This window comes from Candoia aspera, chromosome 3, assembly GCF_035149785.1.
Source record: "Candoia aspera isolate rCanAsp1 chromosome 3, rCanAsp1.hap2, whole genome shotgun sequence".
Classification (NCBI taxonomy): Eukaryota; Metazoa; Chordata; class Lepidosauria; order Squamata; family Boidae; genus Candoia; species Candoia aspera.
In genome coordinates this window covers 167,034,822-167,062,446 of record NC_086155.1, presented here as the reverse complement: position 1 = coordinate 167,062,446, position 27,625 = coordinate 167,034,822, and the positions used below count along the sequence as shown (strand labels likewise).

Genomic DNA, 27,625 nt, shown 5'->3' with positions numbered 1-27,625 from the left:
ATATGTTCAATTAAATAAATAAGAATCCCAGGCATGCAAACCAAGTTGGTTTTTTTTAAATGTATAAAACAATCTACTCAACATATTGGGACTGAACTACTGCTACACATTGGAGTTTGATAGGCAACGGTACTGCTGAGAATTATTGAACTAGTTGGAAGCATGTTATATATTATGTTTTCATTTTTGTTTGGTTGCATGTCTAATGGGGTCTGAAAACAATTGGCACAAATTGTTGCATAAATGGCACAGGCATGCAAGACAACCATAAATTTTTCATGACATATACAGTAACATATTTATTTATTGTCCTTGTTATGGATACTATCCACATTACAGCAGCACTGTCTCCTCACCATAAGTTCCAAAATGGAAGAGACAGTTGCTTGGATATTATTTTCAATATCATAACAATCACAGAGGGATCCATAATTCTCTTTTCTCAGTTGTCATAAATGCAAAGCCAGAAATGGCAAATCCAGAGATACTATATATCTTGTAGTGATCAATACAAAAGAAAATCTAAACCATGGTTAGAACTGTGATCAATAATAATTACAAACCAGACACAGAATATTAGTGTGATTCCCATTGTGGCCTTCTGCCAGTTAAAGTTTTTACATTCATGGTGGAAGTTTATATCCAGTAGAGCTGGTCATTTTGCTTATCCTTCCCCTGCCTTAATGTGCCACCTCTCACATTAATTTGGAGAGTACCTAAATTTTGGAATGAATGCAGGGAAATGCAGAAAGAAGAGAGAAAAGATTTGAGATTCACTGTATTCTATGACTGGTATTCTACAGCCCACTCACTATTTACTTATTTAGTAAAAATAAAGGGGAGAGCAAAGTCACACATAAAAGTAATCAACCATCCATACTATGCCATCTTTGTCTTTACATAAATTATATAATATTTTCTACTATATTTCTCCCAGCAATGGCAAGCAGTAGCTCATTTTTTTATGAATTAAAGCAAGTTGTCAAACTATTTGCTTTCCAATTGTTGACATGGTAGTTATTTGAATACATGTGGAAACAAGTTTTCAACATTCTTCTCATCCCAAAGGAAATATGTTGTCTCTTCTCCTCAGTCCCCCCTATCTAAAATGGGAACAACAGAGGTCTACCTTATAGTGCAAAGACTAAGCAAGGTAAGGTCAGATTGGGAAGTGAAAGAGACAGTTGCCCTATGCCGTATAGAATGACAAATACAAGTTTTGCTCAGTATAGCATACCATATCTTGCTCTTATTATTAGCATGCTGTGTTTTGAAAAGTCAGCAGACATTTAACTGGACAAAGATTATAAAGCAGTTTAGAAACTAAATTGCTGCATAAATTGTTTCCGACAAATTAACTCTACTCATGACTTCTAGTTGTCTTTATAAACAATCTAGCAATCTGAAGCAACCCCAGGGGGAAAAAAAGACATCCATGGAGACAGGTGAGGCTGTAATGTTCTGAAATAAAGAGAAGCTCCTTCACTTCAAAGGGTATGTAGCAATCCTACACAGAAGTCAAGATTAATAACTGGAGCAGTTTTGAACAAATTACTTCTTCACGACAACATTTGGAAAGCTTGAAAGAAATGACAGACTCTTACAATGGCTTTGTTTTAGAAAAAAACTATTTCTACATCATCTCTCTTATCTACTGTATCTGATTAAGTCAAAGAGTCAGAAGTGTTGATTTTTCAAATGATAAAGCAAGATGTTTCATTGCTCCTGGGCCTTGCCTGCTCTTTACACTATTTACATAGCTATGTGCGCCAACACTTCATTGCACATGACCTTTCATATACAATACTCTTGATTCTACATGTTTAACAACTACAGAAGTTGAACTGAGAATAACCATCTTGTTATCCAGTGTTGATCTCTCAGGCTTTTTGTTTGTTTCTTATAGACTCTGTGAAGAAAAACCTTAGGCAGATCTCACAGAAAGGGCCTGTCCTCCAGAATGGCTTCTTTGCTCTACCCTTTCTTAAACGCTGCACTCTGAACGAATATGAAAGACTGAAATAGGGTTGCTCTCGCAACTGCAATGCTTTATAATGTATGTTGTTTTACAAACAGTGTTTCAAGTGTGTCAGCAAATGCAGAGGAGAAAAGAATGTTGATGCTGATGCCTTGAGAGTGTTATAAAGTCAGTTTTCCAGAGCCACGGCAGCATTCGCTGATATTCTGCCAACAATCCCCATAGCAAACATGGCTGCTCATAGGTGGTTGTTTAGCTGCCTTGCAAGGCCAAGTCTCCAGCAATGCCTTCTGAAGGAATTACTCAGTTCCAGTAGTGGTGTACTATCTTGCAGTCGAAGTTAAAATAACAGTGAGGGTTTTATATGCAAACATTGTTGTTGTTTATTCGTTTAGTCGCTTCCGACTCTTCGTGACTTCATGGACGAGCCCACGCCAGGGCTTCCTGTCAGTCGTCAACACCCCCAGTTCCCCCAGGGACGAGTCCGTCACCTCCAGAATATCATTCATCCACCTTGCCCTTGGTCGGCCCCTCTTCCTTTTGCCCTCCACTCTCCCTAGCATCAGCATCTTCTCCAGGGTGTCCTGTCTTCTCATTATATGGCCAAAGTATTTCAGTTTTGCCTTTAATATCATTCCCTCAAGTGAGCAGTCTGGCTTTATTTCCTGGAGGATGGACTGGTTTGATCTTCTTGCAGTCCAAGGCACTCTCAGAATTTTCCTCGAACACCACAGTTCAAAAGCATTGATCTTCCTTTTCTCAGCCTTCCTTATGGTCCAGCTGTCACAGCCGTTTGTTACTACGGGGAACACCATTGCTTTAACTATGCGGACCTTTGTTGTCAGTGTGATGTCTCTGCTCTTAACTATTTTATCGAGATTTGTCATTGCTCTTCTCCCAAGGATTAAGCATCTTCTGATTTCCTGACTGCAGCCAGCATCTGCAGTAATCTTCACACCTAGAAATGCAAAGTCTTTCACTGCCTCTACGTTTTCTCCCTCTATTTGCCAGTTATCAATCAAGCTGGTTGCCATAATCTTGGTTTTTTTGAGGTTTAGCTGCAAGCCAGCTTTTGCACTTTCTTCTTCCACCTTCATCGTAAGGCTCCTCAGTTCCTCTTCGCTTTCCGCCATCAAAGTGGTATCATCTGCATATCCGAGATTGTTAATGTTTCTTCCAGTGATTTTAACTCCAGCCTTGGATTCCTCAAGCCCAGCATGTCACATTATGTGTTCTGCGTACAAGTTGAATAGGTAGGGTGAGAGTATACAGCCCTGCCGTACTCCTTTCCCAATCTTAAACCAGTCCATTGTTCCGTGGTCTGTTCTTACTGTTGCTACTTGGTTGTTATACAGATACTTCAGGAGGCATACAGATGACTTGGTATCCCCATACCACTAAGAACTTGCCACAATTTGTTATGGTCCACACAGTCAAAGGCTTTAGAATAGTCAATAAAACAGAAATAGATGTTTTTCTGAAACTCCCTGGCTTTTTCCATTATCCAGTGGATATTGGCAATTTGGTCCCTAGTTCCTCTGTCTTTTCTAAACCCAGCTTGTACATCTGGCAATTCTCGCTCCATGAATTGCTGAAGTCTACCTTGCAGGATCTTGAGCATTACCTTACTGGCATGTGAAATGAGTGCCACTGTTTGATAGTTTGAACATTCTTTAGTGTTTCCCTTTTTTGGTATGGGGATATAAGTTTATTTTTTCCAATCTGATGGCCATTCTTGTGTTTTCCAAATTTGCTGGCATATAGCATGCATTACCTTGACAGCATTATCTTGCAAGATTTTGAACAGTTCAGCTGGGATGCCGTCGTCTCCTGCTGCCTTGTTATTAGCAATGCTTCTTAAGGCCCATTCAACCTCACTCTTCAGGATGTCTGGCCCTAGCTCACTGACCACACCATCAAAGCTATCCCCGATATCGTTATCCTTCCTATACAGGTCTTCTGTATATTCTTGCCACCTTTTCTTGATCTCTTCTTCTTCTCTTAGGTCCTTGCCATCTTTGTTTTTGATCATGCCCATTTTGGCCTGGAATTTACCTCCAATGTTTCTAATTTTCTGGAAGAGGTCTCTTGTCCTTCCTATTCTATTGTCTTGTTCCACTTCTGTGCATTGCTTGCTTAAAAATAATTCCTTATCTCTTCTGGCTAACCTCTGGAATTTTGCATTTAATTGGGCATATCTCCCCCTATCACTGTTGTCTTTTGCTTTCCTTCTTTCTTGGGCTCCTTCTAGTTTCTCAGCAGACAGCCATTTTGCCTTCTTGGTTTTCTCTTTCTTTGGGACATATTTTGTTGCCGCCTCCTGAACAATGTTGCGAACTTCTCTCCAGAGTTCTTCCGGGACCCTATCTACTAAGTCCAGTCCCTTAAATCTATTCTTCACCTCCATTGCATATTCCTTAGGAATATTAGTGAGCTCATATCTAGCTGATCTGTGGGTTTTCCCTAATCTCTTTAGTCTGATCCTAAATTGTGCAAGAAGAAGTTCATGATCTGAACTACAGTCAGCTCCAGGTTTTGTTTTTACTGATTGTATAGATGTCCTCCACCTTTGGCTGCAAAGGATGTAGTCAATCTGATTTCGGTGTTGTCCATCTGGTGAAGTCCATGTATAAAGCCGTCTCTTAGGTTGTTGGAAGAGTGTTTGTTATGCAGAGTGAGTTGTCTTGGCAAAATTCTATCAGTCTATGTCCTGCTTTGTTTTGTTCTCCCAGGCCATGCTTACCTGTAATTCCAGGTGTCATTTGACTGCCCACCTTAGCATTCCAGTCTCCTATGATGAAAATAACATCTCTTTTAGGCGTGTTGTCCAGTAGGTGCTGCAGATCCTCATAGAACCGCTCTACTTCAGCTTCTTCAGCATCTGTGGTTGGGGCGTATATTTGGATCACTGTGATGTTAGATGGCTTGCCCTGCATTCGAATTGAGATCATTCTATCGTTTTTGGGATTGTATCCAAGCACTGCTTTAGCCACTTTACTATTAATTATGAAGGCTACTCCATTTCTTCTGTGGTCCTCTTGTCCACAGTAGTAGATCTGGTGGTCATTTGATGTGAAGTGGCCCATTCCAGTCCATTTCAGTTCACTGATGCCCAAAATGTCTATCTTTAATCTTGACATCTCACCAATAACCACATCCAATTTGCCCTGGCTCATAGATCTTACATTCCAGGTTCCAATGGTGTGTTGATCCTTAGAACATCGGATTCGCCATTCACCACCAGCACCATTGGCCGCTAGCCGTCCTTTCAGCTTTGAGCTAGCTGCGTCATCACGTCTGGGGCTAGTTGAACTCATCCTCTGTTCCTCCCCAGTAGCATTTTGACCATTTTCCAACCTGGGGGTCTCATCTTCCGATGGTATACCGACATATCTGTGGTTGTACTGATCCATTTAGTTTTCACAGCAAGAATACTAGGGTGGGTTGCCATTACCTTCCCCAGGGATCGCATTTAGTCTGACCTCTCTGTCATGACCTTCCCGTCTTGGGTGGCCCTTCCTTCCTGGTTTAGCTCATGGCATCATTGAGGTGCTCAAGCTCCAGCACCACGACAAGGTAACGATCCTTTGCTGAAGATATGCAAACATAGATACACATAATATTAACCATCTTTCTGACAGAACTACATCATGATATGCTTAGCAATTTTTGTTGAATAAGTTAACTGGTTGGGTTCACACAACATGCTAAGCCATTAATCATAATTATTCTACACTGAAACCAAATAAACCACACTATGTTTTCATGCAATCGCTGGTCAAACTGACAGCATATGTACTTAGGAAAGATATACCAGCAGACTCAAAGGGAATGCTACAATCTGCAGAAATATCAAACACCTTTGCAGGCTAAGGGGGGCTAGCCCCACCTCACGCAGATTATTTTGAGAAGAACCCCCTTCCACTGTCAGTGCAGGAATGGGTGAACTGGAGAAGAAAGGCTGATTTTCTTTCTTCTTGCTCAAATCTTTAATCTACATTAAAACAAAGCAAAACTCTGCATAATAGGTGCGAAGTTGGCATTTAATACCACAGGTAGTTTAGCCGCCTGAGTACATGCAAAATTTGAAGTTTATTAGGCAAGATGGAGGAAGCCTTTGACATATGCAAAAGAAAAAAAAAAGGAGGAAAACTGATCTCCACATTATTGTTTTATTCTGCTGCCCAGCTCTGGATCTTAAATTTAGCTTTTTTCCCTTTCTTTCTGGTGAAACAGATGCAGCCCATATTTCAATAATGTTAAACCATGACAGAGCCAGAGAATATGGCACCTTATTCCATTATATACTTTTCTATTTACTACTTAGAGTAAATTCATAATGGAACAGATCACTGTAAAAATTTGGCAGACAAGTACCATGAAGCATTGAAGCCAAATACATTTCATATCCTTATTAGGCTATGGAACAAGTTTAGAATTAGTTTCAGCAACAATTCTCTTTATAACTTTGAAGAAGTCAATTACCATATCTTACCAGTACATGGAAAAGTCCTATGTCTCACAAAAACATTTACTCTCAGTAGCAATACCTGTCAACTGAAGAAATAAAGCAATATATCTAAACTTAAATCAGAATGAAAACTGAGAGAAAATATGATTCAAAACATCTTATTACATACAAAAGACAACATGAATTGTATAATAGGAGAGTTCAAAAAGAGAACGCTAGCCTATATTAATCTGATATTAAAGTATCACAAATTAAAGTATTAAATTATCACAAATGGGTCAAATACAGCTATTCCACCCAGAAAACCTTCCAAACGGTCAGAATATAGAAGAGATGCCCATCCAACAGCAGAGAGAAGCTGTACCAATGGAGAAGCCCAATGTTAGGAGTATGGATGGTGAGCAGGAAGGGGCCCCTAACCAGGGGGGAAAATGCATGCGTAGTTTAGAGGCTTTGAACTGTCCTTCAAAGAAACTCAGAGCAGACCCACCTTGAGTGTTGGGGTTTATCTGTCTGGGTTTCCCACGCTCCTTCAGTTTGTTGGATTGATGTCCTGACTTAAGCAAAAGACCACGCTGAGATGAGGAAATTGTCTCTAGTGTTTATTATCTGTTTATTATCTGCTATAGTAGACAGAAAATCCTACCAAACTGAAGGAGCGTTGAAAATGCAGACAGATAACCGCCCAGAGTCCCTCCTTGTGGGGGAGATGGGCGGTGATAAATTTGATAAACAAACAAACAAACAAATAAATAAATAATAAACCTCAAAACGGGTCTGCTCTGAGTTTCTTTGAAGGACAGTTCAAAGCCTCTAAACTATGCATGTGTTTTCCCCCCTGGATAGGGGCCCCCTCCTGCTCACCATCCATACTCATAACATCCCACCTACACAGAGGATTCCTCTTATACCCACAAAAAGCTTGATAAATCTGCCACAGCAGGATTACCGACAGTGGCTCTCAAATGTACTGTTTTGTGTACTGCCAGGGTTATTCTTACAATATGAGCGGTTATGTAAGTCTTTTAAAATAAACAAACAAGCAAGCAAACCATAGGGGGAAGCCATTTGGGGGTTGAGATCATAAAAGCATACAGTATCTATTCCTCTTATTTTCCTGGAGTTTTCAATCTTCAAGCAGTATAACTACTAGCTAGTTTCCAACCCTCCCATTTCAGTGGAGGAAAATTCTGAATAAAGAAGGTCCAGAAATATAGAAAGTCACATAGTCACCTCCTGTCTTAGCTGATACAAGTGGAGGGGGGGCTTTAGCAAGAGAGAAGGTCCCACATTTTGCTTCTCTCCGCAGTCCCCCAACTTAGGACTGATTAGAAAGCTGATTTTTTTTAAAACAATTCAAAAATTTTAAAGAAGAGAGGGGGAAAAACATAAAAATACCATTTTTGTATAGTAAATCACACTTAGTTTTACATATAATTTCATAGCATGTTTATATAATTGAATTATTAACATTTAAGTCAGTTTGCTTTGCAAACAGGACAAAACCAGCATAAAGTCTAGTATATGCCATCTAATTTCTTCCTGGTCTTCAAATAATTTTTTAGATTATTTGTTATTAGTTAACAGTTAAACAACAACCTATAAGACTTGTGCTATCATTTTTGGGGTGCTATTATAAAAGCATACAATATCCATTTCTATTATCCTTTTATTTTTCTCATAATTCAGAAGTACAAAAAACCAACTAGTCTTCAAGAACAACATTAATGTTAAAAATAACTTCTGTCCAATTATTTTCAAAAGGAAACCACTACAGCACCAGGCCATATCATATAAAATGAACTACTGCTACTCTGGGCACATCTCCAGCAATTAGCTGAACCCATCAATTTCTTCCTGAAAAGACACAGAGATGCCCAATAGACATGAAATAATGTTTTGGGTTGAATTCACTTTAATTTTAAATTTATAGGGAAGTTGCAGTCCAACTCAGGAATACATACTTTTGGAGCCATCAAGCTATACAAAACCCATAACCAATTTCAGCTAAACCTTTACCTTAATTGGATTGTGAAACAATTTATACATTTTATCTCTTAAAGGACTAATAAGCAGGAACAGCTCTGGATATACCTAACTGTGTATCTTACAACTACATCAGAATGAACATCCTTTCAGAAAAGCTGTTCTGTAGCTATTTACACAGTCCTTGTCATTGCAGGATTCAAGTGTGATTTTATTATCCAAAAGCCTGGGATGTCCTATTTATGTAATAGCAATTCAGCAAATTCTCAGATCAAAGCATACCATGAACAAATGGGATGCTGACTCAGGAAAGGACAACAGAATAATTTTAATCCATACTTTTACAGAATGTATTATGTGCTTAAGATCCTGTCCAAATCAGAATTCTTCCTGCGCTGAGTCCTATTAAGCCATTTGCAGTTCTCATGTTCATGGGTTTTGTTACACAGTTTCAGAGATAATTTGCCATATTATAACATCCATTGCATTATTGTAAACTGAATCTCATACTAAGTTATTATTTCAGCAAAATATTTATTAGATGCACCTACAGATTATTTTACATAACCATACACATGTGCATTATTTCTCATTTGGGAAATATTGGTTGTTGCAATTTTTTATTTAATGTTTTTAATTAAATATCATCAAGTAAAGAGCAACTAAATGTACAAATTCAAATGACTGCTCCTGAACTGGGAAAATAAAATGTCTATGAAGCACCAGAGATGGTTTTTTTACTACCAGCTGCTATTATAGTAAAAAATAATTTGTGCAGTTCATTTCTGCTTTTCTCCAACTTGCTCAGGAACATTTATTAATTCATCATGCAGTATTGGATCTGCTATGTAAATGCAGTGCATAAATATATATATGAATTATACTGTTGTCCATGCATGAAACATCTGAAGTCAGATTCAGAGATGTAAAGGACCTGTACTGTCAGAGACAGCTTCAGACGTAGTTCTTTGGAAGATGTAATAACTATATTTCAGCATAAAATTTCCAGTAATAAATAATAAAAAAATAAACTGGAATTGAAACACAAAAGTCACAGAAGCATCAACCATGTCAGAACATTAAAGAACAAAAATCCTAAAAACGCCATGAAAACCAGATAGGCAATGTGCTCAATACCTGATCCCACAGCTGAGAAAGCTGCACTACTCACCAACTACCAAGCAACCGATGCAAGGTGCGCTTGGGAAGAAAGCTTTTTTTAGAGGACTATCACAAAGTTTAGGCAGATTCATGTAGCAGACACAGAAGATGTCCAGATCCCTTGTCCCAACCTACCAAAGTCTTTATAATTAACTCCTAGAACATTAAATTGTGCCTGGAAATGTTCCGATAAAAATTATCACAAGTTCTGGGGAAATATGTTCCCCAAAACTAGTTCCCAAAGTTAATAACCTGGCAGATTCATTTTATTCTAATCAAAGACTTAGAGATGTCTTCAAAATTAGTTCCACATGCAACACACTGCGGTAGTTAACTTTTCTCCCTTCCTACCCTCTGCTTTGGTTCGTGTACTACATATAGTAGAAGCAGTGCAAACAGATGTGGCTGAGTGAGTAGCTACTACTATGGGGTTGGCTGCCATCACCACTATAGCTTAGTCATCTGCTTGGGAAATCTATACAAATTTTAAAAAATCAGCAATGGCAAGGAGTACCAAACCCTGCTGCAAACTGATCTGTCTGTAGTGGCAGCTGCCTTTAGCAGCCCTAGGAATTTGCTCACCCAGATGACTGTCTTCAAATAAGTGAGTAGATTTGTGACTGGCAGCATGAGGAGCAGCAGCCACAGGAATTCAAAAGAGAAGTTAACACTATTTTCTTTTTCTTCTATCTGGACGAAGAAAGAGAGGGAGAAAAATTCTACTGGTATAAGAGATGAATTTAGTGAAGTGTCACTCAGCTGTTTCCAGGCTAGAGAGGAAATTATGAACAGTAGATATATCTGAGTTGTCCAAGGCTTCCAAAAATTCATTAACATGGAGAAGTGGGAAGAAAAACCTGAAAATATAAAGGTTTTGACTTCTGTATGCTACAGAGGGCAAATCACCTCTGTGTATATGGCTTTGTTCTTGCCTACAAGAAAGCACCTAATTTGGCCAGGTCATGCCTGAGAGTCTGCTGCCAAATAGGCCTAACTTTGAACAAAGGCTTCAGTATTTGGAGAAACAATATTTATTAACAAGCTCTGGTCTGAAGCCTTCATAATCATTTATGACTTCTTTTCAATCCGATGCACTGTAGAAAACCAGTTTCATATCACCATTAAAGAGCTGGACTAGTCTGAGGAACACCCAGGTTCCAGTTTATCCTGAACCATGGAAGTTCATGGGTGTAATGGTATGTGGGAATGACCTTGGGAGACAGGGATGAGAGCCACAGCCAGGGGAACAGTTGGATAAGAGGCAGCTTAGCGTGCAGCAGGAATGTGAACGTGGCAAACATCTCAGATGGAACCTTCCCTAGTTTCTTGGGTTGTGAAGGCAACAGGGGAGAAATGACTTTGACTTGAAAGACTGGCAGCCTGGGAGAGGCTGCCAGGGGGGTGGGCTGGGCTTCCTGCCCCCGGGCAGGGAGGGGAGGGCAGGCCCCTTGAAAAGTAGTCCAGACAGGAAGCACACCCAGATGAACTAATTCTACTTTACTGAAAGGTTACATTAACAGATAACAGATGTACATTAACATAATCCATTCCTGCACTCAAGAAGTGGTTAAGTTGCCACTTGGCCAGTGATTAGCCAAGCAGGAAGTACAGATCTGCCCTACATAAATACTGGGGTAAAAGAAATGGAGGCATTTGTATGATGCCATGGGGCGGAGGGCTGATCAAAATACAGTACTAGGCTAGCCAAGCTGCATTTCAGCCTGCTAATGACACCTTCAGATCAGGTTCATCTGGGAAAAATAATAGGTGAACGCACACTTAAAAGTGATCTGTAAAATTCTACCACACCAGGGCACTAAATGACAGCCTGAAGGCTCGGTCACTTCAATCCAGGGTATTACTTTAGGCATCAACCCTTCCTAAAAGCCTTGAAGGGCTTATTTGAAGGAACTAAAGATCGAGATTGTTAAAAGTAATAGGAAGGAATATAAAGTTGGTTTATTTGACTTTTGTCAATCAGGACTGAATGACAAGGTTTTAAGGATCTGTTTATAGATAAGAGATGGGATATGGGAAGAAAAGATCATTTGTTGTATTTTAAGAGAAGGTGATGTTAGTAAAATTGTTTATATTTGTTGTGATGAAGGGGGAAATCATTTTGTTTTCTTTTTTAGTTTGTATTAGTTTTTATCTTTTTAATTGTAATTTATAATAAAATTGCTATAAAAATGACTGTAAGAAAGTTTGCTAAGTGCTCGTTATGTATCCTCACCTACCAGTGTAAATAGTCAATAAAGCACTTTGAAATCCTTAGATGAACTCTGCTTTGGATGAAAGGCATTACTGCTGTATTAAATCATCTGTCTTTCTTGTATAAGAGAATGTGAAGAATGACAGATAGATATACACGTATTAATGTTCTATTCTAAGTTAAGTGCGTTGCTATCTTTCTCTAATCTCTAAAGCTGATGGTATCCAAGAATGTTAGGCTGTCAGCCGAATCTGAGTGAAACCAGAGGCATGATTTTGGATAGACAGAATATTAAAGAAAAATACAACAAGCACATCTGAGTGCTTCAATTTACAGGTAGTCCTTGACTTACGACCACAATAGGGACCAGGAAATTCATAGTTAAGTGGTGCAGTAATTAAGCTAGGCATCATGTGACCGCACCCGATTTTATGACATTACTTGTGGCAATGAAGTGAATCATCATGGTCTCTAAGTGAATCATGTGGTTTCCCCATTGAATTTGCTTGTCGGAAGCCAGCTGGGAAGTTCGCAAATGGTGATTACGTGACCCTGGGATACTGCAACCGTTGTAAATACATGCTGGTTGCAAAGTGCCTGAATTTTGATCACATGGCCATGGGGACGCTGCAACAGTTGTAAGTGCAAGGACTGGTCATAAATAACTTTTTTCAGCATCGTTGTAACTTCGAACGCTCAATAAACTAATGGTCATAAGTCAAGGACTATGCATACTTCAACATAAAATATTCAAGTCTGTTAAATAAGCATAGAGTAGTAACACCATAAGAGCCAGTTTGGTGTAGCAGTTGAGGCATCAGGCGAAAAACCAGGAGACCGTGAGTTCTAGTCCCATCTTAGGCACAAAGCAAGCTGGGTGACCTTGGGCCAGTCCCTCTCTCTCTGAGCCCTAGGAAGCAGGCAATGGGAAAGCATTTCTGAAATCTTGCCAAGAAAACCGCAGGGATTTGTCCAGGCAGCCACCAGGAGTCAACACTGACTCAAAGGCACAAGCACACACACACAAAAGTAATGCCATAGTCTCTCAAGGTTGTTAATGGGAAGGCTTCTCAGTTTAGTCCTTAGGCATTACTTAGTGGGACAACACAGGAATAGTGTGGGAGAGACAGTTTGAAAGGGTGGCTTATATTAGACTCAAGAAATATAAATAAATAAGCACATCGGCTTCTATTTTTGAGCAGGATATGGACACAAGGTTACTTACCAACAAGCATCAGTACTTGGAGCGGGAGAAAACAATGCTTGTCAATCTGGAGAGAGAACATGCATTTAAAGACCTAAGCAGATTGCTACCTTTTGTAGTCAGGCACACATATTTCATGTTATTTCACATATCTTAAAGGGATTTGCCACTGTGTTTACACTCAAATCACAGTTCCTTACCAGTGGAACATTTAGGTAATAGCATTATGGAAGGCCACTTTAGGTTATCATATACATTTCCTCCATGGTGAAATGTAAAATGGGTTTGACAGCCATAAAAGGGTTAAAATTCACTCTCCTTGCTGGGAGGGGGGAGGGGTTGGAGGATGTTGTAAAAAAAGGTAAAGGTTCCCTTTGGACGTGTCCAACAGTAGGGGATGGTGCTCATCTCTGCTTTGTGGCCGAAGAGCCAGAGTTGGAGGATGCTGAGGGTTGGTTAAAAGAGATAATTAGTTCTACGGGGTTGGTTGTTGGGGTGGGGGTAATAAAGAAAAAAGTGCACTAGTTTCAGCTGTGGTGAAGAGACTTTTTAAAAAAAAAACTAGGGTCCAAGTAAAGGAAAGGACTGTAAGAAGGCTTACTGCAGGGAAAGGACAGAGATGAGGCAGTTGTGTTAAGTGGTTATTTTTTGGATATGTGTGTAAATAATAATCTTAAACCCAATAATAAAAATACACAAGGGCTTTCATCACCTATTAAAACAGTTTGTACACCAGAAAGACATGCCTTAGGTCTTTTTGTTTGACATCTACCTGGGAAAAGGCTGAGGAGTACTGGGAATCCAAGAAAAAAGATTGGGGTATGAGCCAGACAGATAAAAGGTAGCCCAATTACAGTATGCGATCAATTATAATTTCCAAAATCAATTTCACAAATATAAATGACAAGCCAGTAATTCCTCATTCCATAGCTGTTCATTTAATTTATTTTTCGAGGTAAGATGCCTTAAGTTCACAGCATTCCCACAATCTATTCTGGAAGTTACGTAATCACTCCCCCCCCCAAATCCTCAGCCTGGTTCGCACCTCATGCTAAACCACACTTTGTAGAATAAGCCAAAATCCCCTGTGATTACACACTGTACTAAGCAATAAACCATAGTACTGTGTATAAACTACAGTGGGTGAGCACACATGACCACTAAGCCAAACACAAACAAATCACAATATAAATTAGCATAATATATAGTTTAACCCCAGTGTTTACATTGACTGTATCACATGGGACGTACTCCATGGAAAGCATCTCATGTAGAATAACACACATGAAAGTTTCATGCTCTTCAGCCAACTCCTAAATGACCGTATGTATGAATGGTGCCTAGATAGACAGGATCTACTTCCATGTTCTGTGCCTATCCTGCAAGTCTGAAAAGTTGTATCAAGTTCATCAATCCATGTAGCCCAATATTGTCTATGCTGAATGCCCATGATTTACCAGGAAGGGACTTTAAGGTGACTATCTTAGGCCACAGCAGCTATGTTTTATTTATTCTTATGACACAATATTCCTATCTACTCTTTGTATCTCATGTGTTCATTTGTTCAAACTTTGAGGTTTCAATGGAATCTGGTAATTGCTGATTCTGGTTGGACAGAAAGAAGGTGTGTTGATAAATTTAGAACTGAATGTTTATCCTAGTGAGGGAACAGTACAAAAGCAACAGAATGTGGGAAGCAAAGCGAGAAACAAAGGGAGAAAAAGGAGCAACAAAGGCCTTGATAAAATCAGACTTTGTGATGCTGAATTCAATTTTAGTGAAAAATCAACCAAAGTTTTAAGTCACAAAACTAATGTAATATATTTTTCTAATGTAGCTAAATGACAAGTGATAAAACGGGGAAAAGAATCCTTCCAGGAAGGTAACAATGCCCTTCAGTTCTCCTGAATGCAGCTGCCAGCACAGGAGCTATACAAGAGCCAAACAATGCCTGTGGCAATATCTATTAAATGACTGTCTTATGCTTCAAAGCATGTCTGATTTATGTTTCAAAATCCCAAATATTAATTAGCACTGTACAGTTGCTGAATCAGCCTATGCCAAGTTTCTTCCTCTCCCACTCCAAGCTTTTGCAGTACCTACAAGTGTTGTTTCTAAGATGTGAATATTTAACAACTCTGCTGATTTGAGTTGGTTGCTGTGTGTTAAGCATGACAGGCAGTGCAATATGGCAGCTGCAGAGATTCAGCTTGTAAAAGGTTAATTAATATCTCTCCATGTGGGTATTTTATGGATGTAAAAGAGGCACCAGACAGGTCCTATGAATTGCTTTGTGCCACACAGGGCTTCTCAGTGACTGTGAGAGCAGCAAAACTTCTAGTACACAGACCCAGAGCTTTCCTTTCTATTTAATCATTTTGAACCCGCCCCCATCCACACTGCAGCTTAGGTTTGCGGGAGCGGTGACCCATAGGATGCTGCTGCTGCCATCTCTCCTGCCAGCTGCCTTTGAGTTCTTACTTGCTTCTGCTTGTAAAATGACACAGCAGCACATGCTATGTCATATTATTAAACTGTGCCAGCATTCTCCCCAAACTGCAGAACATCTTGGATGAAGATTACTAGAATACCAAAGGAAAGAAGAAGGTTTATCAAATAGCCACCAACTAGTTTCAACTCATGGACAAAGTTGTTTTTTGGTGTGAATTGCTCCAAAGTCCTCTGTTGCATATTGTTTCAGCCCGATTCACACCAATCACTTGCTCCAGGTAGATCCTATAAGCCAAGCCAAGCCTAACCTAACCCTAACCTTGAAAACTGAGCAAATGGAAGATAGTATCTAATACTCTGATATACAATTAACTGATAACACAAAACTGAAGAAAACACTACCTTCCAAGAGCATTGAGACACTGAGAGAGCTACAATTTATTCTATCCAGTAACTGCTTATGTGCTGAAGGACAGAAACGCCCCACCTTTTTTAGGCCAAGGGCAAGTCTTAGCCTCTGCATGGCATGCCAGGGGCCACCAACAAAAGGAGGCAGGGCTAGAACATAAAACCAACAGGACTGGGTTATAGTTTTAATTTCCCTTAATTTACTTAAATATGGCTAATGTTACTTCCAATGTGTTTTATAATTCTGTGGGGAGACTGCTGCATAGTACCTCCAAATGAAATAAATCATGTGTGTTCTTAAGTACTGTATGGGCTGCTATTCCAATTCCAGATTCCAATTCAATCCAAAGTGCTAATACCTTTAAAACTCTATGTTGCTTGGGAGATGCATAGCCTCCATCTCCCTATTTCTGAATTTTGAGATAATTATTTGAATTATTTGGAAGGAAGAGCAGCATAAAATTAACTAATAAATAATAGTTCCTCTGCCTCTAGCTATAGTTTTTTTCTCCAGAGAGATCCCTGTAATCACTCAGTTCTTCAGTCTTCTGATGTTTCTTATGTTTTTATGTAGTTTTATCATGGTAATAAAAATAGATGTGGGGATTAAACAAGATGGAAGAGAGAATTTTCAGAAGCACAAATTTGGAAATATGGCAAACAACAACTGAAGTTGTTGTGGATGGTAAAGACTAAGGACTGCACAATGTCCGCAGTAACATCAACTCCAGTCTAAAAGAATAATTTCAGTTTAATAGTTCTTATAATCAAAGCTGGTATTACTGTTTCAAGCATGATACACAAGCATAACATGATAGTCACCTACATTGGTCAAATGAAAGACTGGACTATTTTCACAGAAGATTATTACCATATTCAGGAAGGTACAAAAATAAAATTTTCTTACATAGAATTTTAAATCTGGAGCTTAAATCATTAAAATGTGAGACAGTTTCTGAATACAGCTCATAACATACTCAAATATGCATGTATTTACAAATTTTTTCATACTGAGTCATCCTGAATGCCATAACTTTGCCAGCTTTAGTTAAAAATGTAAACTATGATAAAACAGGGCAGGACTGTGCCAGTATGATTTATTTCTATCCACTTCACTTTGGTAAATAAATTTATGTTTTTCCTTTCTAGGGAAAATATTTCCCTGTTATGTAGTTTCCCATTAACCTATAAACAGATCCCAGAGAAAGAGGCAGGATTAATGACCTATGAAATAGGTACAGTGGGTGCTGGCTAATCTTTGCTAGCTTAGTCCAAAGTTTTGAGATATAATACCCACTGAAACAGTGGTCAGTTTTTAAATTGATGGGACGAAAATGGATTCAAAATATATTTCTTGGAGATAATGTAAAATAGTTATGGATGCAAACCATCTGACAAAGAACACATTCTGAAATTATTGCTAAAGATTTCTTCATGTTATGTTAATGGAAGAGTTATTACAGATTTCATTAGGTAATAAACTCACTTGACCTCATACTGTGAACAAGTTAAACATCTAAGATCTATAGCAAGCCCACAGGGCAGCAGTTAATATATTAAAAATAAACAGACTTCCGGTGGGGACATGGCAGACTAAACAGCTGTGCCCACAGGTTCAGCAGGCAGAACTGACAATGCAGCAGTTTTTTCAGGCTCATGCAGGTTTTTCCTGAAGCCCAGGAGTGTTTTTCCAGAAAAATGAAAACACCTGGAATCACCCCATCTGTCCTCCAGACGGCTGCTTGCAGCTAAAAGATCGCAAACAGTGTTCGCGCTCAACTGGTAAGAGCTAGCCGGGAGGCAGGGATGTCACCATTTCCAAGCCGTGCTGTAGCCTTAAAGGGACACTAAAACCAGCCACCCCATTTCTAAATCACTCAATTTATATTTCTTTTAAGTACGCATACCCTAAGAGAGGCTTTCTACAGCAAGGAGAAGCGAGTTCTCTTGGTGCTTATCATTATTTTTGGGATCAATTTTTTTAAAAATTCTTTTTAAGTTTTGGACTTTATTTACTCTCAATCCTCCTTAATATTTGGATGGAAAACAATGTCTCCCTGTTATTATTTTTGTACTAAATTTTGAAGATATTACCATTTTCCTACATGTTGAATTGGCTGTTTTGAACTTTCAGTTTTCTGCTTCTACTTTCCCCGAGGAACTGTCTGCATATCTCACTTTTGTTTGTGTAAATACATTTCCGAATTCTTTCATATCTTTGACTGTTGCTGGTTACGCTCCTAGGGGGCACCATAACCTACTGCATGAGACATGGAGAATTTTAAACATTCTCTGACTTCCACCAAGATTTTAAACAGATTCTTTCTGATTCCTACCAAATTTTTATGCAAGGCATTCAGGACCTTGTGGAAAACATGAGGTCTAAAATGTGTCATCTGGTTGGGGATGTCATGGATGAAACTGAGGAATTTAACAGTGATAGAAATGTCTCTTCTAAGAGTGAGATCAGGACTTCTGTTGAAATGCTGGATGAAGATCAGATAGTCGAGTTGAAGAAATTAAAGGGAGAGATCGAGTTGCAAGGCATTAGTGAAATTGATCTTCTGATGGAACGCCATGGAAAAGAAGGGGTTACTATGTATGGGAAGTCTCCTGAATAGAAGTTGGAGTTTTTGAGGGGGGCAGGTGGGCTGTTCGATTTTTTAAAGAAAAAAGCTCTGTGCGCATTGTGGGGATATGTAAATGCTCTGGTTTATTTTGAAGTGGGATAAAGGTTTAAGAATATTTATCTGGATTGCTTTTAGGGTTTGGCTGATTTCATTTATCTTTAACAATCTGGATTAAGATTATTAATTTATAATAAAAAATAAATGTCTTGGGTTTTGGGTTTAATTAAGATTATTAAAATTGTTATATTATCAAGTACAATGGCAGACAATTTATATGCTTTTTAGTTTGATCTTTATTATAGTAGACAGGAATGTATAGAATAGTAGTAGGAAGGAAATAATTAAATAAATGTTATCTTGGGAGAGAAGTTGATTAGGAGGTTTATATATATATTTTCTTTTAATATAAGGGGAGGGAGCAACTGTATTTAGTGATTTTTATAATATGCCAATGGAATGATTTATAGAAATAATGTGATTTTGGTTTAATACAGAGTAAAGGATTGATTATGGAAAATTGTTGTATATCCTTGCTGTTAAAAGTCAGAAGTTACCTTTTTTGTAATTTTGAAAAATTTTCTCTTGTGTTTCTACACTTAAGTTTTTTGTTCTTTGTAGGTTTTTGTTTTTCTGTAGCTTTTATCTTTGCTTGAAACTTAATAAAATTCTTATAAAAACTATATTAAAAATAAACAGTAAGTTTCTTTCTACCACAAACTATTCATTTACAATAACTATAGTCAGGGACAGCCTTGAGTGTAAGGATTGTCTAACCCAGTGATTTTTAAACTTTTTACTTTCAAAGAACTTTGCTTCAGTTACTCTGAGGAGAAATCCTTCCACATTTAAATGTGTTAGCATTGCACATATTCTATCATTCCCACTCAGTGTAGATCAGGTTGGTTGGACCTTGCTGCCCCCATTACCCACTGAGAAGGAACACAGTTTGGTGGGTGAACTATCTCCATGGAAATGAAGGAATCCTCGCTAAGTTGCAAAACTCATGGGTTCTTCAGAAAAAGAACAATAATTTACTGTTTTGGTCTGTTTTAATAGCAAAGGAGAAATGACATTAATTCATATGGGTACTCTTCAGTGCATTATGAGTCAGTTTCCATTTCATATCAGATCTTCAGCTGAATTACATACAAACTATCTAGCTGCTGAACAGTTCATTTATACTTTAGGATTTTGTTTTATTGACAAGTACTACGGAAATCAGTGAAAAAACTGTGAGATGGATAAACATGTTTAAAAAGTTAAATATGAAAACATTTACTGTAGCCTTATGACATAATATTTGTTTTCTTGTGTAAAAGCTACACAAAAATGTCACATTTGAGATGTTGCTCAAGGCAAGATTTATTGTAGACAGAAACAGTTTTTTGTTGTTGGATTATATTTTTGCATTTTTCTTTGGCCTTGGTATTAATTCTTAATGGACCATAGTTTGACCCATCTGGTACTAGTAGATTGTTATCCAGCATGTGGAATACCACAAACACACACCCTAACACACATAAACTGGATCTGCTCCATTCACTTGAGCAGTTGAGAGGTTTTTCACGTGGGTCTTGAGCATATCCCTCTCCTTCTATGTAAGAAAACAGGTAAAGAAGGATTGCCACCCTCTGCAGCTTCTAGCATGAATTATCCTTACAAATTATTATCCACAAATTATTTTATCCTTACTATTCCAAACATAAGTGGTAATACAAGTTTAAGGGGTTGCAGCTATTACAACCAGTTATAATCTCCATTTTGTTTCCTCCGAATTTTTAATTTGCTCTTATAAATATTTTCTGTTTCCTCTCAATCATAATAACTGGGAAGAAAAAATAACTGAACTTCAAACATTTAATTTTTTCATTATAGCCTCCCTCCCAAAAATGGCGTTGGAATTAGACAACTAGCAAAAGGAACCAAATGTCAAATCCATAAGCTTTTCCATCAAATGAGGAGAATGGTTCTAGCCAGGTATGGCACTTCATATTTTAGCCAAATATTCTCTGATGACTATAAATAACCCTTAAAATATTAACTAGAGGATTAAAAATTCTATATTGGCCATATAAACAAAAACCTCACAACAAAACACAACTGAAGGACTTTATTCTCCTTCAAGCGACTTAGAAGAAGCTCTTTTGCAGATAATTTCAAAAGGTGGGACGCATGGAATATATTTCTACTACAGTAACATTTTTGTAAGTCGCAATGACTAAATACAAGACTGACAATTTAAAAAATCATAATATGGAAATCCACAATGAGCTGTACTTATTTGGGGAACATGGAAGCAAGTATTCCAGAAGCCCTTTCTTACTTAGAATTTCAAAGAAGTATTTAATGTTTCCATAAAATCCACCTTCCAAAGGCCAAGGAAGTAATTTTGCAAATTAAGTGTATGCAAAGTTCTATTATTAAGTATATTATTTGATGTTTACAAACTCTGGTTTGTCAAAAACATATTTTTGATGCAACATAAAATACATAATACAAAGATGCAAAAGACAGTTTGCCAAGTAAGAGAATTACAGGGAAAAACTTCAATTTTCAGAGTAATAAAATACGCTTGTGTTCCCTAATTGCAGTTTGCACAGTGATACAGAAACAGAGCCAAGACTAGAACGAATCAGAAGCACCAGGCTGCTGTTACAATGGCCTGCTACTAAACCATTTTTTAAAACCGGGGTGGCTGGGAGTGAATTCAATTTAATAACTGTGGAATTTTTTCAGTGTGACATATCGAACAGAACTTGCATTTTCCCAGGATAATTAAACGGGGCTGGAATGAAACACCACTTTTAAACAACAGTGTTTGGACCAGGTCAGAAAACAAACACAGTTGGATCATAATGCCAGCCCGCCAAAGCATGCCTTCTGAACCTCATGAAGGGCAACCATGGAACATTACCTCCAAGTATGCCTCTATGAAATGCTTAGAGCCGGGGGAGCCAAGCATGGCAAAGCAAGGAGTTTAAATAAAGCACTTGCTACTTACCCTGTGGTTTGCACCATGATCAGCTCACCCTCCCTAATAATTCCAGTACATTGTCTGAAGAAATGGGAACTAAGTCCTGGAGGAGGCAAGAGGAAAGTTCCAGAAATCCACAGATCAGTAAGAGTCTCAAATTTAACCCCCTGCCCAAGATGCTGTGTAGTCTGTGTGTCTATCTTTAACTTGTAACTGATTTGGTTTCACATTCCACTGAAGTCCTGCTGGCAGATGCGTCTGCAAAGCTTACCAATCACAAACCCTCTGATCCACTCCCTTTCGCCTCCTCTCCCCCACCCCCTGTGGCTCCACCCTCCCGATTCTGCTCTTCAGGCAGCTCCCTCGCCCCCGTGCTTTAACCCACCTCTGCAAGATGAAAGGAGAGAGTTTACTAAGCTTTGCGATCCGAGCATAAATAGACATCATCGTGGTTTTGCAGCCAAGAGTAAACTAGCTTCCAAACTTGGCTGTCCAGGAAGAGAATGTTCTGCTAGTAACATTCCTGGGATCCTGCAGCAACAGAGTATGGGAACTATCTTGCCTCCCTGTGTGCCTAAGTCTGTGGGTTTACATCACAGAGTGTACTGTACATCGCTTCTTAAATCCTGAATGAAAAGTCTGACATCTACTGAATTCAGGGTTAATATACCCTAAAATAATATTTACATGTGGATCCCAAACTGCTTGGGAAGGCACTTTGCCTTGAAAAGAGGGGCTTAACATCAAAAAAAATAAATTTATCCACACATGTCACAGAGGTGGAAATGAAACAACTTTTGGAGAAAAAACAGGTAGGATTGCAGTCTGACATGAGGTGTAAAGGCTGCTGCTGCTCCTGCTGAAGTTGTCCTGAGACGATCCAACTTTGGAGGGGTGTTGTTGGGCTCAATTTTTAGTTATAGACATGAAGTGGGTTTTTGTTCTTAGCTGGGTTGTGTTTCTGTAGTTCTGTTTGGCCTTAGTATTGAAGCTGATTCTGTCATCCCAATGTAAAGCTGAACTTTTGAAGACTTTGTGGACACATCCATGTAATTTTCTTGACAGCAGAGTGGAAATGGGTTTGCCATTGTTTGTTTTGAGATTTTTCCTGGGATTTCCTATAGTCTTCCATCTAATACTAGGACTGTCCAACTCAGCTTAGCTTTTTGAGGTCAGCCAAAGTCGGCTAGGTATGTTCATGTTACCTTAATGAATTGTCATCTGTCTTTTACTAATGGAAGGTCACGACAAATAACCCTCAGACGAAGCAATCCCTCTGGGTGTGTGTGTGTGTATGTGTGTGAGCAAAGAAAGGAAAATAGCTGTCCTAAGATGGCATTTGCCATTTTTAATAAGTACTTATAGTTAAAAATAGCAGAATGCTAGGTTAATTGGTCCAATATTTTGTCAACAAATAAAAAACTTCAATGAGCATATATTCCAGGAGCTCATTCAGTTTATGTTATATTCCTGCAAGAGCAATCCTGTGAGGTTGGTTAAGCTGAGACAGGACTTACCCCAAGTCACCTACTGACCTTTCTGCTCTGAGGGTGAACATGGACCTGAACTTCCTCCATACAGTACCTTAACTATGAACTACTTAAACTAGCCATTTATTGTAATATTTAAGTTTTCTTACTAAAAGCCATCTAAGCCATTTACAGAAGATCATAATTCATCTTTGGGTACCTAACTCAGCCACATGAACTTGAGCCTTCCAGTTACTTGCTCGTATATGTACATATTTGGTTGGCACAGTGATATGAGAAAGGATGCCAACTGACTTCCAGGAACAAGATAGATGAAATGTGATATTCCTGCCAGATCTATTATTCATGTTTCCTTGCTGACTTGCCTTGTATTAAAGCACTGATTGGCTGAAATCCTGTACAAATTTTCCTGGGAGTAATTCCCACTGAATTCAATAGTGCTGGTTTCTGAAAAAGCATGAGTGGAGAACTTTGGTTTTCCAGATATTGCTGAGTTAAAATTCCCAACATCTCTATCTATTGGCTATGGAGCTGCCAGCATTGATCTAATTCTTTCTCAGCAACTGGAAACCAATTTAGGACTTGGAATACAAACCCAGTTAAAGTAGCTTTCTCTTCCTTTTCATATTGCTGGAGACTTATATAGGGTCCAGCCATGGTTGAAGGGGTAATTTTCATTTTTATATCCCTGTTCCATCTTTCTCATTCAGCTTTCTCTGAGACTATCCACTTGATGTCTTTTAAAGGCAGCTGACAGAGTCACAGCTGGTTTCTTTTCAGCCAGTGACTCTTGTAGGTCTGACTGACTGTGTAAATATACACTGTATCAGGACTAGAACATGTTAGAACCACAATAGTTATGAGGCCAGTACAACTCTCTAATTGATATCATAAATATCCATCCATCAAGTTCTAATTAAGATCAAATGCATGCTCAAATATGGATTTTCTTAATGAACACATTTCAGTAAGTCAGAGAAAACAAGAACCAAGACAGAAAGTAAATCATATGAATTATTGAGCACTTGCAGCTGAAGCTTGGAAAAATATAAATTCACTATAGAAGCAATTGGAATAGGGTAACATGGCAGCACATTGTATCTTTACTGAGTTCAAACCCTGCAACATTTGCAATTTCGTTGCAAAATTTAAAAACCGCTTCATTATTAACATTTGCAACTAGTGCTGGGGTCAATTACATACATGCAGAAAAACAAACCAGTTCAGCTGCAGAGAAGCCTTTGCTGCTTAGCTGTAGAGAAAAGACTGAAACATGTTGAACTTGTGGCAGGGGATTAACTACCTTCATAATAATATCTCCAACACACACATGGTACTTCATACTAACAAGAAGAATGTTCAATATTTTGCTGCTCAGTTCATAATGGAGAGGGCCTGGTGCTTCATAAGTAACTAATAAATGCCACCAATTTGTTGCTAATTCTACTTTTTCACAGAGAATGGTACTTGTGAAGCAGAGCTGTTCTGGCAAGAGCTGTTTCTTCCCTAATAAGCCTGAGGAGAAACTATTTAACAATTTAAAGCATTATATATTGGTAGAGAAGGAAATGCTTTTCTTCTGAGCTAGTAACTTGACTCCTTTCCACGTCAGTTCTCATTTCTGCAAAGGTGTAAAACTTGCTGTCCTCCTTAAGTGACTATATGAGGGAAGGCTTAACAACAGCAGGAGCAAGACGCAGCTCTGCTGGTATTTCAGCTGGAGTCTCATACATACTAAGCTTGTAATTTAGAGACTGCCACAGTTTATTTGTGCTCCATTCCCTGGAAGGACTTACAAGGATAAGCATTTATTAAAGGCCTTGATTAGAAGGTGAGTCCTTTCCTTTTTCTGTATTTGTTTCCATTGTTTATTTTTTCCCTTTTTGCCTTCACGTATAAAATTGGGATCTTTATTCTGCTGCTACTACTGCCAGCAAGTACTTCTGGATACCAACCTCTGTTGCTTACATTAATTCCTGCATGAATAATTGAATTTGAAGATGATATTTCCCCTGAATTAAAATTTAAAAGCAAAAAATGGCATTTTGCTGGTTATTCAGGAACAAATGTTTTGTGCCATGTAAGGAATATATTCAGGCATTTATTTCTCAGTGTGTTGCTTGCTTTTTCTAGTTTTTCCTAATAGCAACTCATTATAGGCCATAATGTAATTAAAGTCAGTAATTCTTAAATACAAGAGGAAACAAAGCAACATAGAAAGGGTCTATCTGAGCACCACTGTTAAAACTGCCCACTGTCTGGATGAAAGATGGTTTGAAAATCACGTGTACGCTGCTATGACCTACTTGAATGAATAGGAAGCCCTCACCCCACCAAAAAAAAAAAAAAAGAATTCTAGTATTTCTTTCCAGTAAGAACGAAACAGTAACAGAAAACTCCTGTCTCCACCCTGATATAGCTAAATCCTGTGTCACTTAATGAAATTTCACATAATGATGATCTATCACCATAGAGTGAGAAAATAAATGCTAAAGCCTCTGGAGGTAGGAACATCTAACTAATCTTGGTTGGTCTCAAAAAGATAAGCAGGGTCTGCCCAGGTTAGCACTATGATGGAAGAGCACCAGGAAATCCCAGGGCTGTACAGTATGCTAGACTGGGAAGTTGAAAAAAAAAATGCCAAAAAAAGACAGTTGCCAAGAAAACTATATGGATGTGACCCTGTATCACCAAGAGCCAAGCTCAACTTGAGGTGGGGAAAAAGAAAATGTTAAAAATTCAATTAAGTCAGTTAAGAAGTCTCAAAGACTAGCAAACATCATTTGGTTTTCTATATCAGTAGCATACACAGAAGTATTTGTTGTCCAAAATGGTTATATTCCAACCATTGCTTCCATTTTTTTTTAAAGAGACATATGTTGAATGCCACTTACTAATGACATGTACCCTGTTTGCTACATTTTGTAATAGGTATGCATATTCAAGTATCAATAGTGCAGACTGATCCTAAGATCCATCTCTTCCTAGCATTATCAGGTCCAGCAAGAGCCTCAGCAGTTCCTTCCGGCAATCTGCTGAATCATTTCCCTCTCTGACAACCTAACTGTATCCTGATAAAAGAGAAAATCACCAGAATAAGACCAACAAGGGATAATTTTGATTACGCCAAGATCCTAAAGTGGCCATAAGATTGTGACATTTTTTGCAAATGTGAAGCAAAATTTTCTTCCAGCAAGTAGAGCTGGTGGTGCTTCCAGCCCCCTCAGAAACACAATACTCAAGGCTGGTCACAGGAGTGTCCAGAGTGGTGGGTCGAAAAAGACAAGATGACAACCACAACCATGTGATAAAAGTCCCGCCCTTGTTTATATGCAACAAGTTATTTTGTCACCACAGAAAACCCCACAGGTCCACCTTGTAGAAGTATTGCGGCTACAATCCTGTATCCACAAATATGCATGTAAACCTCAGCAAACTCAGTAGAACATTCTTCTATAAGTTTGCTCCCTTTCACATGATCCAAAATCAACTTCCTGTGGCAAATTACATATTATGCTTAATCATAAAGCTGATCCTATTCAACTTTGAACTCTAATACGATACTAAGGAAGTCTCATTTGCATAATTTTAAATATATCGTAAGTCACATGAATACTCCAAGAAAATGTAGCAAGCACACAATATCAGATTATATGGCAGTAAATCAAATTCCTGAACAGACCAAACATTCACATTTCCACCAAATGTTCATTTACCGTCTGTGCTTTTTCAATTGGTTCAAGCAAATATTTGTATAATTCATTAGCATTCAGGCATTTTCCAGCATTTTTCCTTAAAGTAACAAACTGCTGTGCTTCCATGGCTACAATTACAAATGCAGATTATAATCCTTTCTTCACAAGATGAATAACTATAGTATAAATATTACTGGCATGGACTCCCTATTTTATACATTTTGAATAATATTTTTTTTATTAAAAGCCATTGAAGATTGCAAAAGGTGTGACCTACCCCATATACGTTTATTCCATGGGCCAGTTCAGATATAATGCCATGGTTTTCCAATACATAAGCAAGTCACAATAAGCTTCAGGCTCACACATTTTGCTTCTAATTACCTATCTTCTTTACAGTGATGAGATTAAAAGTTGTTGTCAAATAAAATCAACCACAGTTTCTTCGTACATCTAAATTGGAGGAACACATTTGTTGCGGTTCTAGAGTTGCATAACCTGAAGTCCAAGGCTACATGTGGCCTTAGAAGGCCTAAAGAGCAGCTTTCAGAGCTTCTCCAAAAGTTAGGAGTCTGGTAGCTCCTTTTCCAACTAACACATTTTATTAAAAAGCATAAGCTGAGAAAACTGATGGAAGTATGTGGTGTCACCATGAATAAGGTGGATTACATCGAGGAAGCCAAGAAATAACTTTCCAACACCACATTCTACTAATTTCTCTCCTTAGAACCCACAACAACATATCAGAACTATGCAACGTGATAAAAGAATTTCCTAAAGCTATACCTGCAAATCAGCGGCACAGCCATGGGCACACTCATGGCTCCTCAATATGCCAACACCTTCATAGCTCACCTAGAACACTTCCTTAAATCTCACTCCATTTAGCCCCTTTTGTTTTTGAGATTCATTTATGATATTTTCATCATGTGGACCTATGGAAATAAATCATCAAATTTCATCAT

The 27,625-nt window shown here is 38.4% G+C and overlaps 1 protein-coding gene across 11 annotated transcripts in view; it reads right to left on the bottom strand.

Moving 5' to 3' along the window:
* Nucleotides 1-27,625, bottom strand: part of DTNA (dystrobrevin alpha) — a 216,578-nt gene that overhangs the window by 144,818 nt on the left and 44,135 nt on the right. For 4 of the 11 annotated variants that reach the window (XM_063299254.1, XM_063299255.1, XM_063299256.1 and 1 more), the window contains exon 1: nt 21,503-21,699. The exons of 1 other annotated variant lie outside the window; for it this stretch is intronic. In XM_063299254.1, the coding sequence (XP_063155324.1) occupies nt 21,503-21,519 (17 nt within the window). In that variant the 5' untranslated portion in view covers nt 21,520-21,699. Of the gene's footprint in view, nt 1-21,502; nt 21,704-27,625 lie in introns of those variants that run through there. 6 more of the 11 variants (XM_063299252.1, XM_063299258.1, XM_063299259.1 and 3 more) reach the window with 4 other exon arrangements.